At 52.9% G+C, this 17,517-nt stretch overlaps 1 protein-coding gene across 2 annotated transcripts in view; it reads left to right on the plus strand.

Moving 5' to 3' along the window:
* The window catches only part of XRRA1 (X-ray radiation resistance associated 1), a 90,808-nt gene that overhangs the window by 13,507 nt on the left and 59,784 nt on the right, over positions 1 to 17,517 (plus strand). For both annotated transcript variants that reach the window (XM_088445848.1, XM_088445847.1), the window contains exons 6-7: positions 3,608 to 3,705; positions 15,795 to 15,928. In XM_088445848.1, the coding sequence (XP_088301974.1) occupies positions 3,608 to 3,705; positions 15,795 to 15,928 (232 nt within the window). The remainder of the gene's footprint in view (positions 1 to 3,607; positions 3,706 to 15,794; positions 15,929 to 17,517) is intronic.

Genomic DNA, 17,517 nt, shown 5'->3' on the forward strand with positions numbered 1-17,517 from the left:
ACTCAGGAATTCCTAACCTCATCACACGCAGTGATTACACAAGACTGAGAGACCATCAGTAACATGGAGTACACACACTTACACAGGCTCTGACCTTACTCAGGAATTACTAACCTCATCACACGCAGTGATTACACAAGACTGAGATACCATCAGTAACATGGAATACCATCACATCCTCACACACACTTACACAGGCTCTGACCTTAATCAGGAATTACTAACCTCATCACACGCAGTGATTACACAAGACTGAGATACCATCAGTAACATGGAGTACCATCACATCCTCACACACACTTACACAGGCTCTGACCTTACTCAGGAATTACTAACCTCATCACACGCAGTGATTACACAAGACTGAGAGACCATCAGTAACATGGAGTACCATCACATCCTCACACACACTTACACAGGCTCTGACCTTACTCAGGAATTACTAACCTCATCACACACAGTGATTACACAAGACTGAGAAACCATCAGTAACATGGAGTACCATCACATCCTCACACACACTTACACAGGCTCTGACCTTAATCAGGAATTACTAACCTCATCACACGCAGTGATTACACAAGACTGAGAAACCATCAGTAACATGGAGTACCATCACAGCCTCACACACACTTACACAGGCTCTGACCTTAATCAGAAATTACTAACCTCATCACACACAGTGATTACACAAGACTGAGAAACCATCAGTAACATGGAGTACCATCACAGCCTCACACACACTTACACAGGCTCTGACCTTACTCAGGAATTACTAACCTCATCACACACAGTGACTACACAAGACTGAGACACCATCGGTAACATAGATTACCATCACATCCTCACATCCTCACACAGGCTCTGACCTTACTCCGGAAATACTAACCTCATCACACACAGTGATTACACAAGACTGAGAAACCATCAGTAACATGGAGTACCATCACAGCCTCACACACACTTACACAGGCTCTGACCTTACTCAGGAATTACTAACCTCATCACACACAGTGATTACACAAGACTGAGATACCATCAGTAACATGGAATACCATCACATCCTCACACACACTTACACAGGCTCTGACCTTAATCAGGAATTACTAACCTCATCACCCGCAGTGATTACACAAGACTGAGATACCATCAGTAACATGGAGTACCATCACATCCTCACACACACTTACACAGGCTCTGACCTTACTCAGGAATTACTAACCTCATCACACGCAGTGATTACACAAGACTGAGAGACCATCAGTAACATGGAGTACACACACTTACACAGGCTCTGACCTTACTCAGGAATTACTAACCTCATCACACGCAGTGATTACACAAGACTGAGATACCATCAGTAACATGGAATACCATCACATCCTCACACACACTTACACAGGCTCTGACCTTAATCAGGAATTACTAACCTCATCACACGCAGTGATTACACAAGACTGAGATACCATCAGTAACATGGAGTACCATCACATCCTCACACACACTTACACAGGCTCTGACCTTACTCAGGAATTACTAACCTCATCACACACAGTGATTACACAAGACTGAGAAACCATCAGTAACATGGAATACCATCACATCCTCACATCCTCACACAGGCTCTGACCTTACTCCGGAAATACTAACCTCATCACCCACAGTGATTACACAAGACTGAGAAACCATCAGTAACATGGAGTACCATCACAGCCTCACACACACTTACACAGATTACACAAGACTGAGATACCATCAGTAACATGGAATACCATCACATCCTCACATCCTCACACAGGCTCTGACCTTACTCCGGAAATACTAACCTCATCACCCACAGTGATTACACAAGACTGAGAAACCATCAGTAACATGGAGTACCATCACAGCCTCACACACACTTACACAGGCTCTGACCTTACTCAGGAATTACTAACCTCATCACACGCAGTGATTACACAAGACTGAGATACCATCAGTAACATGGAGTACCATCACAGCATCACACACACTTACACAGGCTCTGACCTTACTCAGGAATTACTAACCTCATCACACGCAGTGATTACACAAGACTGAGAAACCATCGGTAACATGGAGTACCATCACAGCCTCACACACACTTACACAGGCTCTGACCTTACTCAGGAATTACTAACCTCATCACACGCAGTGACTACACAAGACTGAGATACCATCAGTAACATGGAGTACCATCACAGCCTCACACACACTTACACAGGCTCTGACCTTACTCAGGAATTACTAACCTCATCACACACAGTGATTACACAAGACTGAGACACCATCAGTAACATGGAGTACCATCACATCCTCTCACACACTTACACAGGCTCTGACCTTACTCAGGAATTACTAACCTCATCACACGCAGTGATTACACAAGACTGAGATACCATCAGTAACATGGAGTACCATCACAGCCTCACACACACTTACACAGGCTCTGACCTTACTCAGGAATTACTAACCTCATCACACGCAGTGATTACACAAGACTGAGACACCATCAGTAACATGGAGTACCATCACATCCTCTCACACACTTACACAGGCTCTGACCTTACTCAGGAATTACTAACCTCATCACACACAGTGATTACACAAGACTGAGACACCATCAGTAACATGGAGTACCATCACAGCCTCACACACACTTACACAGGCTCTGACCTTACTCAGGAATTACTAACCTCATCACACACAGTGATTACACAAGACTGAGACACCATCAGTAACATGGAGTACCATCACATCCTCACACACACTTACACAGGCTCTGACCTTACTCAGGAATTACTAACCTCATCACACACAGTGATTACACAAGACTGAGACACCATCAGTAACATGGAGTACCATCACAGCCTCGCACACACTTACACAGGCTCTGACCTTACTCAGGAATTACTAACCTCATCGCACGTTATGAGTACACAAGCTGTGTATGACATCGCAGTGGATAATTTATGCACGCCCCTGCAACAGCGTTCAGACGCACTGGCACGCCTGCATTTCGCTGACCCCCCCGTCACCTCCCCCAAATGGCACTTCCTGTCTCTCACTCTGCAATGGGTCTGCGTAGCCACTACGATCGCAGTCCCGATCGCAGTGGAGTGTTCACGCACTGCGATGCATACGCATGCGCAGAATGCAACAATCGGCCGATTGCGAGCGTAATCGCAGTTGCGATCCTTGCTGAATCAGACCCTGTGTTCTGTAAGGTGACCTGTACTAAGGGGTCCTACCGCTCTTTCTTACAAAAATAGGATACAGGACAGCAAAGCCAACACTGGAAATTTTTTTTACTGACAAGTCCACATAAATTTACAGACAACAAAAATGTTTTTACTAACGCATTATTGATGTAAATGTAAAATGTATAAATAAGTAATAATAGTGGAACATAGAAGAAAAAGCGAAACCAGGGACTGAACATATGGGGCTAAATAACCCTATGACATGCAGTGCTGCGGTAATTGCCGTGTACTGCTGGTCTTACATGTTACTGGCGGCCAGGATAGAGAGCAGCAGATAATCAGCGTGTTACTTATTCTTTGTCCTAACATTAACTTTTATCATGCAGAGAATTTTCGGACTTTTCCTGCTCTCAGAGAACTTGACCTTTCAATGAATGGGATCCGCAGGATTAGTGTAAGGGCTGGAGACTTCCCACAGCTAGAGGTGAGTGACCGGGCCACTGTGACACGGTGTCTCTGACCGGGCCGCTGTGTCTCCCTGTCTCTGACCGGGCCGCTGTGTCTCCCTGTCTCTGACCGGGCCGCTGTGTCTCCCTGTCTCTGACCGGGCCGCTGTGTCTCCCTGTCTCTGACCGGGCCGCTGTGTCTCCCTGTCTCTGACCGGGCCGCTGTGTCTCCCTGTCTCTGACCGGGCCGCTGTGTCTCCCTGTCTCTGACCGGGCCGCTGTGTCTCCCTGTCTCTGACCGGGCCGCTGTGTCTCCCTGTCTCTGACCGGGCCGCTGTGTCTCCCTGTCTCTGACCGGGCCGCTGTGTCTCCCTGTCTCTGACCGGGCCGCTGTGTCTCCCTGTCTCTGACCGGGCCGCTGTGTCTCCCTGTCTCTGACCGGGCCGCTGTGTCTCCCTGTCTCTGACCGGGCCGCTGTGTCTCCCTGTCTCTGACCGGGCCGCTGTGTCTCCCTGTCTCTGACCGGGCCGCTGTGTCTCCCTGTCTCTGACCGGGCCGCTGTGTCTCCCTGTCTCTGACCGGGCCGCTGTGTCACCGTGTCTCTGACCGGGCCGCTGTGACACCGTGTCTCTGACCGGGCCGCTGTGACACCGTGTCTCTGACCGGGCCGCTGTGACACCGTGTCTCTGACCGGGCCGCTGTGACACCGTGTCTCTGACCGGGCCGCTGTGACACCGTGTCTCTGACCGGGCCGCTGTGACACCGTGTCTCTGACCGGGCCGCTGTGACACCGTGTCTCTGACCGGGCCGCTGTGACACCGTGTCTCTGACCGGGCCGCTGTGACACCGTGTCTCTGACCGGGCCGCTGTGACACCGTGTCTCTGACCGGGCCGCTGTGACACCGTGTCTCTGACCGGGCCGCTGTGACACCGTGTCTCTGACCGGGCCGCTGTGACACCGTGTCTCTGACCGGGCCGCTGTGACACCGTGTCTCTGACCGGGCCGCTGTGACACCGTGTCTCTGACCGGGCCGCTGTGACACCGTTTCTCTGACCGGGCCGCTGTGACACCGTGTCTCTGACCGGGCCGCTGTGACACCGTGTCTCTGACCGGGCCGCTGTGACACCGTGTCTCTGACCGGGCCGCTGTGACACCGTGTCTCTGACCGGGCCGCTGTGACACCGTGTCTCTGACCGGGCCGCTGTGACACCGTGTCTCTGACCGGGCCGCTGTGACACCGTGTCTCTGACCGGGCCGCTGTGACACCGTGTCTCTGACCGGGCCGCTGTGACACCGTGTCTCTGACCGGGCCGCTGTGACACCGTGTCTCTGACCGGGCCGCTGTGACACCGTGTCTCTGACCGGGCCGCTGTGACACCGTGTCTCTGACCGGGCCGCTGTGACACCGTGTCTCTGACCGGGCCGCTGTGACACCGTGTCTCTGACCGGGCCGCTGTGACACCGTGTCTCTGACCGGGCCGCTGTGACACCGTGTCTCTGACCGGGCCGCTGTGACACCGTGTCTCTGACCGGGCCGCTGTGACACCGTGTCTCTGACCGGGCCGCTGTGACACCGTGTCTCTGACCGGGCCGCTGTGACACCGTGTCTCTGACCGGGCCGCTGTGACACCGTGTCTCTGACCGGGCCGCTGTGACACCGTGTCTCTGACCGGGCCGCTGTGACACCGTGTCTCTGACCGGGCCGCTGTGACACCGTGTCTCTGACCGGGCCGCTGTGACACCGTGTCTCTGACCGGGCCGCTGTGACACCGTGTCTCTGACCGGGCCGCTGTGACACCGTGTCTCTGACCGGGCCGCTGTGACACCGTGTCTCTGACCGGGCCGCTGTGACACCGTGTCTCTGACCGGGCCGCTGTGACACCGTGTCTCTGACCGGGCCGCTGTGACACCGTGTCTCTGACCGGGCCGCTGTGACACCGTGTCTCTGACCGGGCCGCTGTGACACCGTGTCTCTGACCGGGCCGCTGTGACACCGTGTCTCTGACCGGGCCGCTGTGACACCGTGTCTCTGACCGGGCCGCTGTGACACCGTGTCTCTGACCGGGCCGCTGTGACACCGTGTCTCTGACCGGGCCGCTGTGACACCGTGTCTCTGACCGGGCCGCTGTGACACCGTGTCTCTGACCGGGCCGCTGTGACACCGTGTCTCTGACCGGGCCGCTGTGACACCGTGTCTCTGACCGGGCCGCTGTGACACCGTGTCTCTGACCGGGCCGCTGTGACACCGTGTCTCTGACCGGGCCGCTGTGACACCGTGTCTCTGACCGGGCCGCTGTGACACCGTGTCTCTGACCGGGCCGCTGTGACACCGTGTCTCTGACCGGGCCGCTGTGACACCGTGTCTCTGACCGGGCCGCTGTGACACCGTGTCTCTGACCGGGCCGCTGTGACACCGTGTCTCTGACCGGGCCGCTGTGACACCGTGTCTCTGACCGGGCCGCTGTGACACCGTGTCTCTGACCGGGCCGCTGTGACACCGTGTCTCTGACCGGGCCGCTGTGACACCGTGTCTCTGACCGGGCCGCTGTGACACCGTGTCTCTGACCGGGCCGCTGTGACACCGTGTCTCTGACCGGGCCGCTGTGACACCGTGTCTCTGACCGGGCCGCTGTGACACCGTGTCTCTGACCGGGCCGCTGTGACACCGTGTCTCTGACCGGGCCGCTGTGACACCGTGTCTCTGACCGGGCCGCTGTGACACCGTGTCTCTGACCGGGCCGCTGTGACACCGTGTCTCTGACCGGGCCGCTGTGACACCGTGTCTCTGACCGGGCCGCTGTGACACCGTGTCTCTGACCGGGCCGCTGTGACACCGTGTCTCTGACCGGGCCGCTGTGACACCGTGTCTCTGACCGGGCCGCTGTGACACCGTGTCTCTGACCGGGCCGCTGTGACACCGTGTCTCTGACCGGGCCGCTGTGACACCGTGTCTCTGACCGGGCCGCTGTGACACCGTGTCTCTGACCGGGCCGCTGTGACACCGTGTCTCTGACCGGGCCGCTGTGACACCGTGTCTCTGACCGGGCCGCTGTGACACCGTGTCTCTGACCGGGCCGCTGTGACACCGTGTCTCTGACCGGGCCGCTGTGACACCGTGTCTCTGACCGGGCCGCTGTGACACCGTGTCTCTGACCGGGCCGCTGTGACACCGTGTCTCTGACCGGGCCGCTGTGACACCGTGTCTCTGACCGGGCCGCTGTGACACCGTGTCTCTGACCGGGCCGCTGTGACACCGTGTCTCTGACCGGGCCGCTGTGACACCGTGTCTCTGACCGGGCCGCTGTGACACCGTGTCTCTGACCGGGCCGCTGTGACACCGTGTCTCTGACCGGGCCGCTGTGACACCGTGTCTCTGACCGGGCCGCTGTGACACCGTGTCTCTGACCGGGCCGCTGTGACACCGTGTCTCTGACCGGGCCGCTGTGACACCGTGTCTCTGACCGGGCCGCTGTGACACCGTGTCTCTGACCGGGCCGCTGTGACACCGTGTCTCTGACCGGGCCGCTGTGTCTCCCTGTCTCTGACCGGGCCGCTGTGACACCGTGTCTCTGACCGGGCCTCTGTGTCTCCCTGTCTCTGACTGGGCCTCTGTGACTCCGTGTCTCTGACTGGGCCTCTGTGACTCCGTGTCTCTGACTGGGCCTCTGTGACTCCGTGTCTCTGACTGGGCCTCTGTGACTCCGTGTCTCTGACTGGGCCTCTGTGACTCCGTGTCTCTGACTGGGCCTCTGTGACTCCGTGTCTCTGACTGGGCCTCTGTGACTCCGTGTCTCTGACTGGGCCTCTGTGACTCCGTGTCTCTGACTGGGCCTCTGTGACTCCGTGTCTCTGACTGGGCCTCTGTGACTCCGTGTCTCTGACTGGGCCTCTGTGACTCCGTGTCTCTGACTGGGCCTCTGTGACTCCGTGTCTCTGACTGGGCCTCTGTGACTCCGTGTCTCTGACTGGGCCTCTGTGACACTGTGTCTCTGACTGGGCCTCTGTGACACTGTGTCTCTGACTGGGCCTCTGTGACACTGTGTCTCTGACTGGGCCTCTGTGACACTGTGTCTCTGACCGGGCCTCTGTGACATTGTGGACCTCATTCAGAGTCGGTCGAAGTGGCCGCACGGTCGTACGGAAAAAGGGGCCGGATATGCAAATGATTCCCTCGCAAGTTGCGTACCGAAGTTCGGATCGGTAGTTGGCCGACCAAGGGGAGGAAGCGGTCGGATGACAAAAAAATACGCCCCCTTCTCGTACGCATTGCACGTCATCTCCGGGCATATAAGGATAATCGAGACCATCGGGAACCATCGGAACTGGTCGTAGAGCTTAAGGTTGACCATACCCTCTCTTAAGCACTACGATCAGGTCAGTGTAAAAACCTCCCATGTCACATGTGCCATGACGCTACTTTGTTAATTATGCACTCCCATAAACCGTATGCTCTCCCATTAAACGCCGTTCGCATAATTAGGCATGCCTGCGTTCGGATCTCCACTCCCCCGTTTTCAAGCACCTTCCCCTGTTACCACCCACAAACTCCTCATTCTGTCACTCAAACTACCGACCTGGCTGTGTTCAAGGAGAGAGAAATTTCTGATCGTAGCGGCTAGTTTGCGCACGCGCATTGCGAACTTTACGCATGCGCAGTTTAGCGAACATCGGCTGCGTACGACCGTGCGGCCGCTTCGACCGACTCTGAATGAGGTCCTGTATCTCTGGCCGGGCCTCTGTGACACTGTGTTTCTAACCGGGCCTCTGTGACACTGTATACAACAGAGTACAAGGCGCTTTATGAAAGTCCAGATGCGTGGTAATAATAAGCCAGTGATATATATATACCCTCAGCGCTGCAGGTCCAAGGAAACCTACTGTGAAGGTTCCAAAAAAATGGAACCAAAATAAATACAAAAAAGACTTGCGCTGCTAATGTATAATAGATCACTGTTTAATAATAAATTCCACAATGGAATATCAAGGTATAGAATACACAATAAAATACATGAGATAAAAAAAAATTTAAAATATATTATTGAATGGGGATATATAAAAAGATCTATACAAATAGAATGGTAGGAACACGTAGTGAAATGAATCAAAATGAAAAGATATACAATATCAAAATATAGCCATAACATGAAACAATGTGTCGTTTCCTAAAAAAAGAAAAAAACAGCTGGTAACTAAAAAGGGGATGATTGAAGTTCCTTTTGAATAGGTAGTGGGCCTCCTTGGCACAACAGAGTCTATTGGAAGTTCGAATATATTCCCTTTAATAGGGCGCAGTTCCTCAGTTAACACACGGAATGTTCCCGTTAGTAGTATGTAAAGTGGTAAGTATATACTCAAAGTGAGGTGGACAAAACTTGAATAATTACCTACATCAGGCACAAACTTCAATAGGTATGTATGTGGTCCCGTAGATAATAAACAAGGATCAACTCCACAGTTAGACAAATGCGGTCTCCGCGATCGGAGCGAACGGTCAATTTAAATATCCAGCCCCTTTTTCTGAACGAGCGAGCGCAAATAGCGTCCGGCTCTGAATCAGGCCCTCTGTACGGAGATCAGTCACTACTGTGATAGATGCTGCAGCCTAACTATATAACACTGGGCCTGATTCAGAGCCGGACGCTGTGACAGAGCGCTCGCTCTGAATCAGGGCCGTCCCTCTTAGTTTTTAGAGCGGCCTCCTGGCCGCTCGCATAGCTGTGGGTGACCACCCACAGCTATAGCGAGCGGCCAAAAAGATGGTCGCGATGGTCAAGACCATCGCGACCCTCGGGCTTGCGACGAGACCCTTGTGGTAGGGTCTCGTTGCCGCAAGCCCTGGAGTGCTTTTGGCTCTATCAGAGCCAAGAGCACTCCCAGTGACATCACTTGTGATGTCAGTGGGGCTGGCTCCAGACGGTAGACGTTCCCATGGGAACGCCTCCGCCTGGGCAGCAACGCCCCCGGCACGCCCACCAAAGGGGTGTGCTGTCACTCGCCATCGACAGCACGCCCCCTTTGGTGCGAGACCCATAGCGACGGCTTGGCCGTCGTTATTCGGGTCTCGCGCGTGCGCACGACGGAGCCACCTCCGTCGTGCGCATGCACAATTGGCCAGCGCTCGCAAGCGGGTCTGTATTAGGCCCACTGTACAGAGATCAGTCACTAATGTGAGAGATGCTGCAACCTAACTATATATTACACTGGGCCTAATTCAGACCCGCTCGCGAGTGCTGAGCGCTCGCAAGCGGGTCGATGTTGGCCAAGTGCGCATGCGCACGACGGAGGCGGCTCCGTCGCGCAAGACCCGAATAACGACGGCCAAGCCGTTGCGATGGGTCTCGCACCAAAGGGGGCGTGCTGTCAATGGTGAGTGACAGCACGCCCCCTTTGGCGTGCCGTTGGCGTAGCTGTCCAGACTGAGGCGTTCCCATGGGAACGCCTACCGTCTGGGGCCGGCCCCACTGACATCACAAGTGATGTCAATGGGAGTGCTTTTGGCTCTGATAGAGCTGAAAGCACTCCAGGTCTTGCGGTAACGAGACCCTACCGCAAGTGTCTCGTCGCAAGCTCGATGGTCGCGATGGTCTTGACCATCGCGACCATCTTTTTGGCCGCTCGCTATAGCTGTGGGTGGACACCCACAGCTATGCGAGCGGCCAGGAGGCCGCTCTTAAAACTAAGAGGGACGGCCCTGATTCAGAGCCGCTTGTAAGCGGCCGCTCGTTCGCTCCGAGCGATGTTCGCACATCTGCGTATGGGTTGTAATGCGCATGCGCCAACCAGTCAGTGCGGTCGGAAATCGTGTGCTCGCAAAATAGCGAATGCCTGCTAATTTGAGTGACAGGATAAGGCGTTTGTGGGTGGTAACAGGGGAAGGTGCTTGAAAACGGGGAGTGGAGATCAGAACGCAGGCGTGCCAAAAGGTCAAAACGGGCGTTTTAAGGGTGTGCATAATTAACAAAGCAGCGTCATCGACCACGTCACTTGGTTGTCTTTTAGCCTGAACTGCTCGCATGATTGCGGTAGGAAAATCGTACCACAAGTATAGCGAGCAGTTCATACGCCTTTCGATGTACTCGATTAATCAAATAAATAGCGGAGATGACGTATGATGCGAGCGGCCAAGGGGCGTCTTTACAAAATAGCGAGCGCATCTTTCGGACGCTCGCTCAGACATAGAGGCGTCAACAGACCGCAAAGAGCAAACGGTCAATTTAAATAGCCAGCCCCTTTTTCTGAACGAGCGAGCGCAAATAGCGTCCGGCTCTGAATCAGGCCCACTGTACGGAGAACAGTCACTAATGATGAATTTAAATGATTTCTTTCATAATATCTTTCATTTTTCTTTTTCATCTGCTAATTGCATCTCAGGAGTAACGAATGAGTGGAATAAATATTGTACATTACACACATCTGTCACACAACCCTCAATTTACACCTACCAGAGAAGATTACTGGAGCTGTAATATATCGCAGTGATCACAGGAAGCTGTTACTTTCAGTTATATGGGTGTATTAATCGGGAACGGTTATTAGCCCTATATGTGTCTGGGTCAGGGCTTCATACTTTTCTGTCCCTCCAAGTTCCTGAAAAGCTTGAAAACATGTTTATGACAGGAAATTAAAATATGTGCTTTCTATCTTCACACACAACTAACATTTAAACACAGCAACCATATCCTGATATACTCTGTGCTGCTGCCGCTATATAACTCAGTTTGCTGCTTCCTGCTGCCTCCATTATCCTCCATACATCATGTCACTAGCCCTGTCCTCACTAACACATCACTCATCTCCTGATATACTCTGTGCTAATGAGGGCTTTGCTCCTGCCGCTATATAACTCAAGACCTCATTCAGAGCCGGACGCTATTTGCGCTCGCTCGTCCAGAGAAAGGGGGTGGCTATTTAAATTGACCATTTGCTCTTTGCGGTCTGTTGACGCCTCTAGGTCTGAACGAGCGAACAAAACATGCGGACGTTTTTTTGTAAAAAACGCCCCCTGGCCGCTCGCATCATACGTCATCTCCGCTATTTATTAGATTAATCGAGTACATCGAAAGGCGAATGAACTGCTTGCTATTCTTGTGGTTGGTTTTTCCTACCGCAATCTTGCGAGCAGCTCTGACTATAAAATAACCAAGTGACGTGGTCGATGACGCTGCTGTATTAATTATGCACACCCATAAAACGCCCGTTTTGACCGTTTGGCACGCCTGCGTTCTGATCTCCACTCCCCCGTTTTCAAGCACCTTCCCCTGTTACCACCCACATACGCCTCATCCTGTCACTCAAATTAGCAGGCATTCGCTATTTAGCGAGCACACGATTTTCGGCCGCACTGACTGGTTCGCGCATGCGTATTACAATCCGTACGCATGCGCAGATGTGCGAACATCGCTCGGAACGAACGAGCGGCCGCTTCCAAGTGGCTCTGAATGAAGCCCTGAGTTTGCTGCTTCCTGCTGCCTCCATTCTCCTCCTCACATCATGTCACTGCCCCTGTCACATATAAGCCCTGTCCTCACTAACACATCACTCATCTCCTGATATACTCTGTGCTGCTGAGGGCTTTGCTCCTGCCGCTATATAACTCAAGACCTCATTCAGAGCCGGACGCTATTTGCGCTCGCTCGTCCAGAAAAAGGGGGTGGCTATTTAAATTGACCATTTGCTCTTTGCGGTCTATTGACGCCTCTAGGTCTGAACGAGCGAGCAAAACATGCGGACGTTTTTTTGTAAAAAACGCCCCCTGGCCGCTCGCATCCTACGTCATCTCCGCTATTTATTAGATTAATCGAGTACATCGAAAGGCGAATGAACTGCTCGCTATTCTTGTGGTTGGTTTTTCCTACCGCAATCTTGCGAGCAGTTCTGACTATAAAATAACCAAGTGACGTGGTCGATGACGCTGCTGTATTAATTATGCACACCCATAAAACGCCCGTTTTGACCGTTTGGCACGCCTGCGTTCTGATCTCCACTCCCCCGTTTTCAAGCACCTTCCCCTGTTACCACCCACATACGCCTCATCCTGTCACTCAAATTAGCAGGCATTCGCTATTTAGCGAGCACACGATTTTCGGCCGCACTGACTGGTTCGCGCATGCGTATTACAATCCGTACGCATGCGCAGATGTGCGAACATCGCTCGGAACGAACGAGCGGCCGCTTCCAAGTGGCTCTGAATGAAGCCCTGAGTTTGCTGCTTCCTGCTGCCTCCATTCCCCTCCTCACATCATGTCACTGCCCCTGTCACATATAAGCCCTGTCCTCACTAACACATCACTCATCTCCTGATATACTCTGTGCTGCTGAGGGCCCCTACTCTTTCCACTATATAGCTCTCAGCCTGTGGCTTCCTGCTGCCTCCATTCCCCTCCTCACATCATGTCACTGCCCCTGTCACATGCAGCCCTGTCCTCACTAACACATCACTCATCTCCTGATATACTCTGTGCTGCTGAGGGCTTTGCTCCTGCCGCTATATAACTCAGTTTGCTGCTTACTGCTGCCTCCATTCTCCTCCTCACATCATGTCACTGCCCCTGTCACATATAAGCCCTGTCCTCACTAACACATCACTCATCTCCTGATATACTCTGTGCTGCTGAGGGCTTTGCTCCTGCCGCTATATAACTCAAGACCTCATTCAGAGCCGGACGCTATTTGCGCTCGCTCGTCCAGAAAAAGGGGGTGGCTATTTAAATTGACCATTTGCTCTTTGCGGTCTGTTGACGCCTCTAGGTCTGAACGAGCGAACAAAACATGCGGACGTTTTTTTGTAAAAAACGCCCCCTGGCCGCTCGCATCATACGTCATCTCCGCTATTTATTAGATTAATCGAGTACATCGAAAGGCGAATGAACTGCTTGCTATTCTTGTGGTTGGTTTTTCCTACCGCAATCTTGCGAGCAGCTCTGACTATAAAATAACCAAGTGACGTGGTCGATGACGCTGCTGTATTAATTATGCACACCCATAAAACGCCCGTTTTGACCGTTTGGCACGCCTGCGTTCTGATCTCCACTCCCCCGTTTTCAAGCACCTTCCCCTGTTACCACCCACATACGCCTCATCCTGTCACTCAAATTAGCAGGCATTCGCTATTTAGCGAGCACACGATTTTCGGCCGCACTGACTGGTTCGCGCATGCGTATTACAATCCGTACGCATGCGCAGATGTGCGAACATCGCTCGGAACGAACGAGCGGCCGCTTCCAAGTGGCTCTGAATGAAGCCCTGAGTTTGCTGCTTCCTGCTGCCTCCATTCTCCTCCTCACATCATGTCACTGCCCCTGTCACATATAAGCCCTGTCCTCACTAACACATCACTCATCTCCTGATATACTCTGTGCTGCTGAGGGCTTTGCTCCTGCCGCTATATAACTCAAGACCTCATTCAGAGCCGGACGCTATTTGCGCTCGCTCGTCCAGAAAAAGGGGGTGGCTATTTAAATTGACCATTTGCTCTTTGCGGTCTGTTGACGCCTCTAGGTCTGAACGAGCGAACAAAACATGCGGACGTTTTTTTGTAAAAAACGCCCCCTGGCCGCTCGCATCATACGTCATCTCCGCTATTTATTAGATTAATCGAGTACATCGAAAGGCGAATGAACTGCTTGCTATTCTTGTGGTTGGTTTTTCCTACCGCAATCTTGCGAGCAGCTCTGACTATAAAATAACCAAGTGACGTGGTCGATGACGCTGCTGTATTAATTATGCACACCCATAAAACGCCCGTTTTGACCGTTTGGCACGCCTGCGTTCTGATCTCCACTCCCCCGTTTTCAAGCACCTTCCCCTGTTACCACCCACATACGCCTCATCCTGTCACTCAAATTAGCAGGCATTCGCTATTTAGCGAGCACACGATTTTCGGCCGCACTGACTGGTTCGCGCATGCGTATTACAATCCGTACGCATGCGCAGATGTGCGAACATCGCTCGGAACGAACGAGCGGCCGCTTCCAAGTGGCTCTGAATGAAGCCCTGAGTTTGCTGCTTCCTGCTGCCTCCATTGCCCTCCTCACATCATGTCACTGCCCCTGTCACATATAGCCCTGTCCTCACTAACACATCACTCATCTCCTGATATACTCTGTGCTGCTGAGGGCCCCTACTCTTTCCACTATATAGCTCTCAGCCTGTGGCTTCCTGCTGCCTCCATTCCCCTCCTCACATCATGTCACTGCCCCTGTCACATGCAGCCCTGTCCTCACTAACACATCACTCATCTCCTGATATACTCTGTGCTGCTGAGGGCTTTGCTCCTGCCGCTATATAACTCAGTTTGCTGCTTACTGCTGCCTCCATTCTCCTCCTCACATCATGTCACTGCCCCTGTCACATATAAGCCCTGTCCTCACTAACACATCACTCATCTCCTGATATACTCTGTGCTACTAGGCTGCAGAGCAACACTCTGGAGACTGTGAAGAGGTAAGTATAACTATATATGGGTGCGGAGTGGGCACCGCACACCCTGCTCCCATTATAGATAACGCCACTGAGCGGACAGGTCACTGCTGCCCGCAGAATCAGCTCAACTCCTGAAATACTCTGTGTTGTAGATTGACCACCCACTTTAAACCTTGGAACATACAGTCATGTAGAAGATAAAAAAAATGGTGCTGCGTAAGCTGGCGTAAGTCTTTTCTATGCATATAATTATTAATGAGGACTGACTTAATAAGAGTTAAGGAAATCACAGTTTTTAGACTGTATGACATTTACACCTCTAATTATAATACAATAGTTGGTTGAATATAAAATATTCCGCGTCTGTCCACCCTACTTGCCGTCTTTACATTCCTCCTCTCTGAGATGACCACGCCGGGGGTGAGGCCGGGCCCTTCCCCTCATTAGGCCCTGCCCGCACATTGCGCGTTTTGGATCTGTGGGGAGGGGACGGGGCTGAAGTGACGCGATTCTGTGTGTCATACTCCACAGCTGGTATTGTGTGATCACCGTGTGCTCTGTCTATGTGATGTGATGTGATTCTGTGTCATACACCACAGCTGGTATTGTGTGATCACCGTGTGCTCTGTCTATGTGATGTGATTCTGTGTCATACACCACAGCTGATATTGTGTGATCACCGTGTGCTCTGTCTTTGTGTCTTAGGTCCTGAATCTGTCCTACAACAGTCTTTCTCCCATGGATATAGTGCAGTTGGGGGTACTCTCACGGCTCAGAGTACTCTACCTGTCAGGAAATGGACTAACACATCTGCCCCTGGACCTGAGTGTGTCGCCTCGGTATGTACCAGCCAGGTCGGCCGAATGACCCGTTAGTAATGTTGTTGAATAGAGCGATAAAACCTCTGCAAATGACTGCATGGACCCATTGTGTACAGGGCCGTAATTAGGGTAGTGCGGCCTGTGCCATGGCACAGGGCACCGCAGGGCAGGGGGCACTGTTTGGGCCTGTCAAATATCTGTTTATTATCATTCTCACTTGTAGCTTCCTCTTATTTCATCCCCAGCATCTCCTGGCCTCCCCTATCTCTTCCCTGGCCCTTCCCCATGAGGCCATGGCCAGGGGCGGATTGGGATGGAAAACCAGCCCGGGAAATTTCTGGAAGCAGCCCTTATTGGGGTGGGTCTGTTAAGGGGGTGGGGTCTGTGGAAGAGGGAAGGATACTCCCTCCTCTTAGGGCCTGGAGGAACTTTTGCAAAACACTGAGGGGAGCAGGATCGGCAACAGAAATCTTGTGAATGATAAACTCTTTTTGGGGCCCCCCATCTCTTTGAACTAGGTACAGGCCAGTCAGTTTGCAAGTCTTTTTTCTTACCTAATTTGTGGTTTCTCTGCAATGGGGGAACCTCTGAAGAATTTGAGCCTCTCTGCGCAGCGTCTTCAGCCGGTATTCACTCTTCATGTAGATCACACTGTCTGGAAGATGCCTGTTTACGTGGAAATATAACCAATGTCATCATCATAACCAGATAATGTATAGTAACAGAAGTTCTTGTGCAGGGAAAAATTAGAATTTCCTTATCAAACAATTTCTGTGTCTTTCCAGGCCCCCGTATTCCTCTAGTGCCCCTTACATCTCTCCATCCTCAGGCCCCCTGTGGTTCTCCAGGGTCCCTGTGTCTCTCCATCTCCAGGCCTCCATGTCTCTCTTCAGGACCCCCTGCGTCTCTCCAGGTCCACCTGTAGCTCTCAGCATTATTCCCCCAGCCCCAGTGTGCCTCATTCCTCAGAGCCAGTGTGTCTCAACCCCATTCCCCCAAACCCAGTGTCTCTCATCCTCATTCCCCCAACGTGTCTCAGCCTCATTCCTTAGACCCAGTGTGTCTCTCAGCCGCATGCCCTCAGTGTGTCTCACACCCACTCCTCCCAGCCTGTGTTTGTCTCAGCCCCTTTCCCCAGCCCCAGTGTGTCAGCCTCATTCCCCCCAGACCCAGTGTATGTCTCAGTCCCAGTGTGTCCTAGCCTCATTCCACCAGCCCCAGTATTTCTCTCAAACTTGCAAACCCCCCACCCACACCAGAGGCGGATTTAGGCCTCATAGGGCCCTAGGCAAGATATCAATCTGGGGCCCCCTCCTGAAACAATTCCTCTCCCAGTGAGTCTGCATATTCCAAATCCCCCCTACCCCACCAGTCAGTCACCGTATGCCTAATCCCTGCCCCGACCTGTCCCCCCCCAGTCCCATGTAACTGATGTGCCAGATTCCCCCCCCCCCACCCCTGGACTGCACCCTCCCCACCCCCAACCAACCAATTGTAACAGGTGAATGTAGGTGAAGCTGGAATCACAGTAAAGGTGCCTGCCAGTGTGAGGTGGGGTGTTGCCTGCCCAAAGCACCATGCCCTCCCCACCCTGGCAGGCTCCACAA

This window comes from Taudactylus pleione, unplaced genomic scaffold (assembly GCF_031769625.1).
Source record: "Taudactylus pleione unplaced genomic scaffold, aTauple2 ptg000390l, whole genome shotgun sequence".
Taxonomy (NCBI): Eukaryota; Metazoa; Chordata; class Amphibia; order Anura; family Myobatrachidae; genus Taudactylus; species Taudactylus pleione.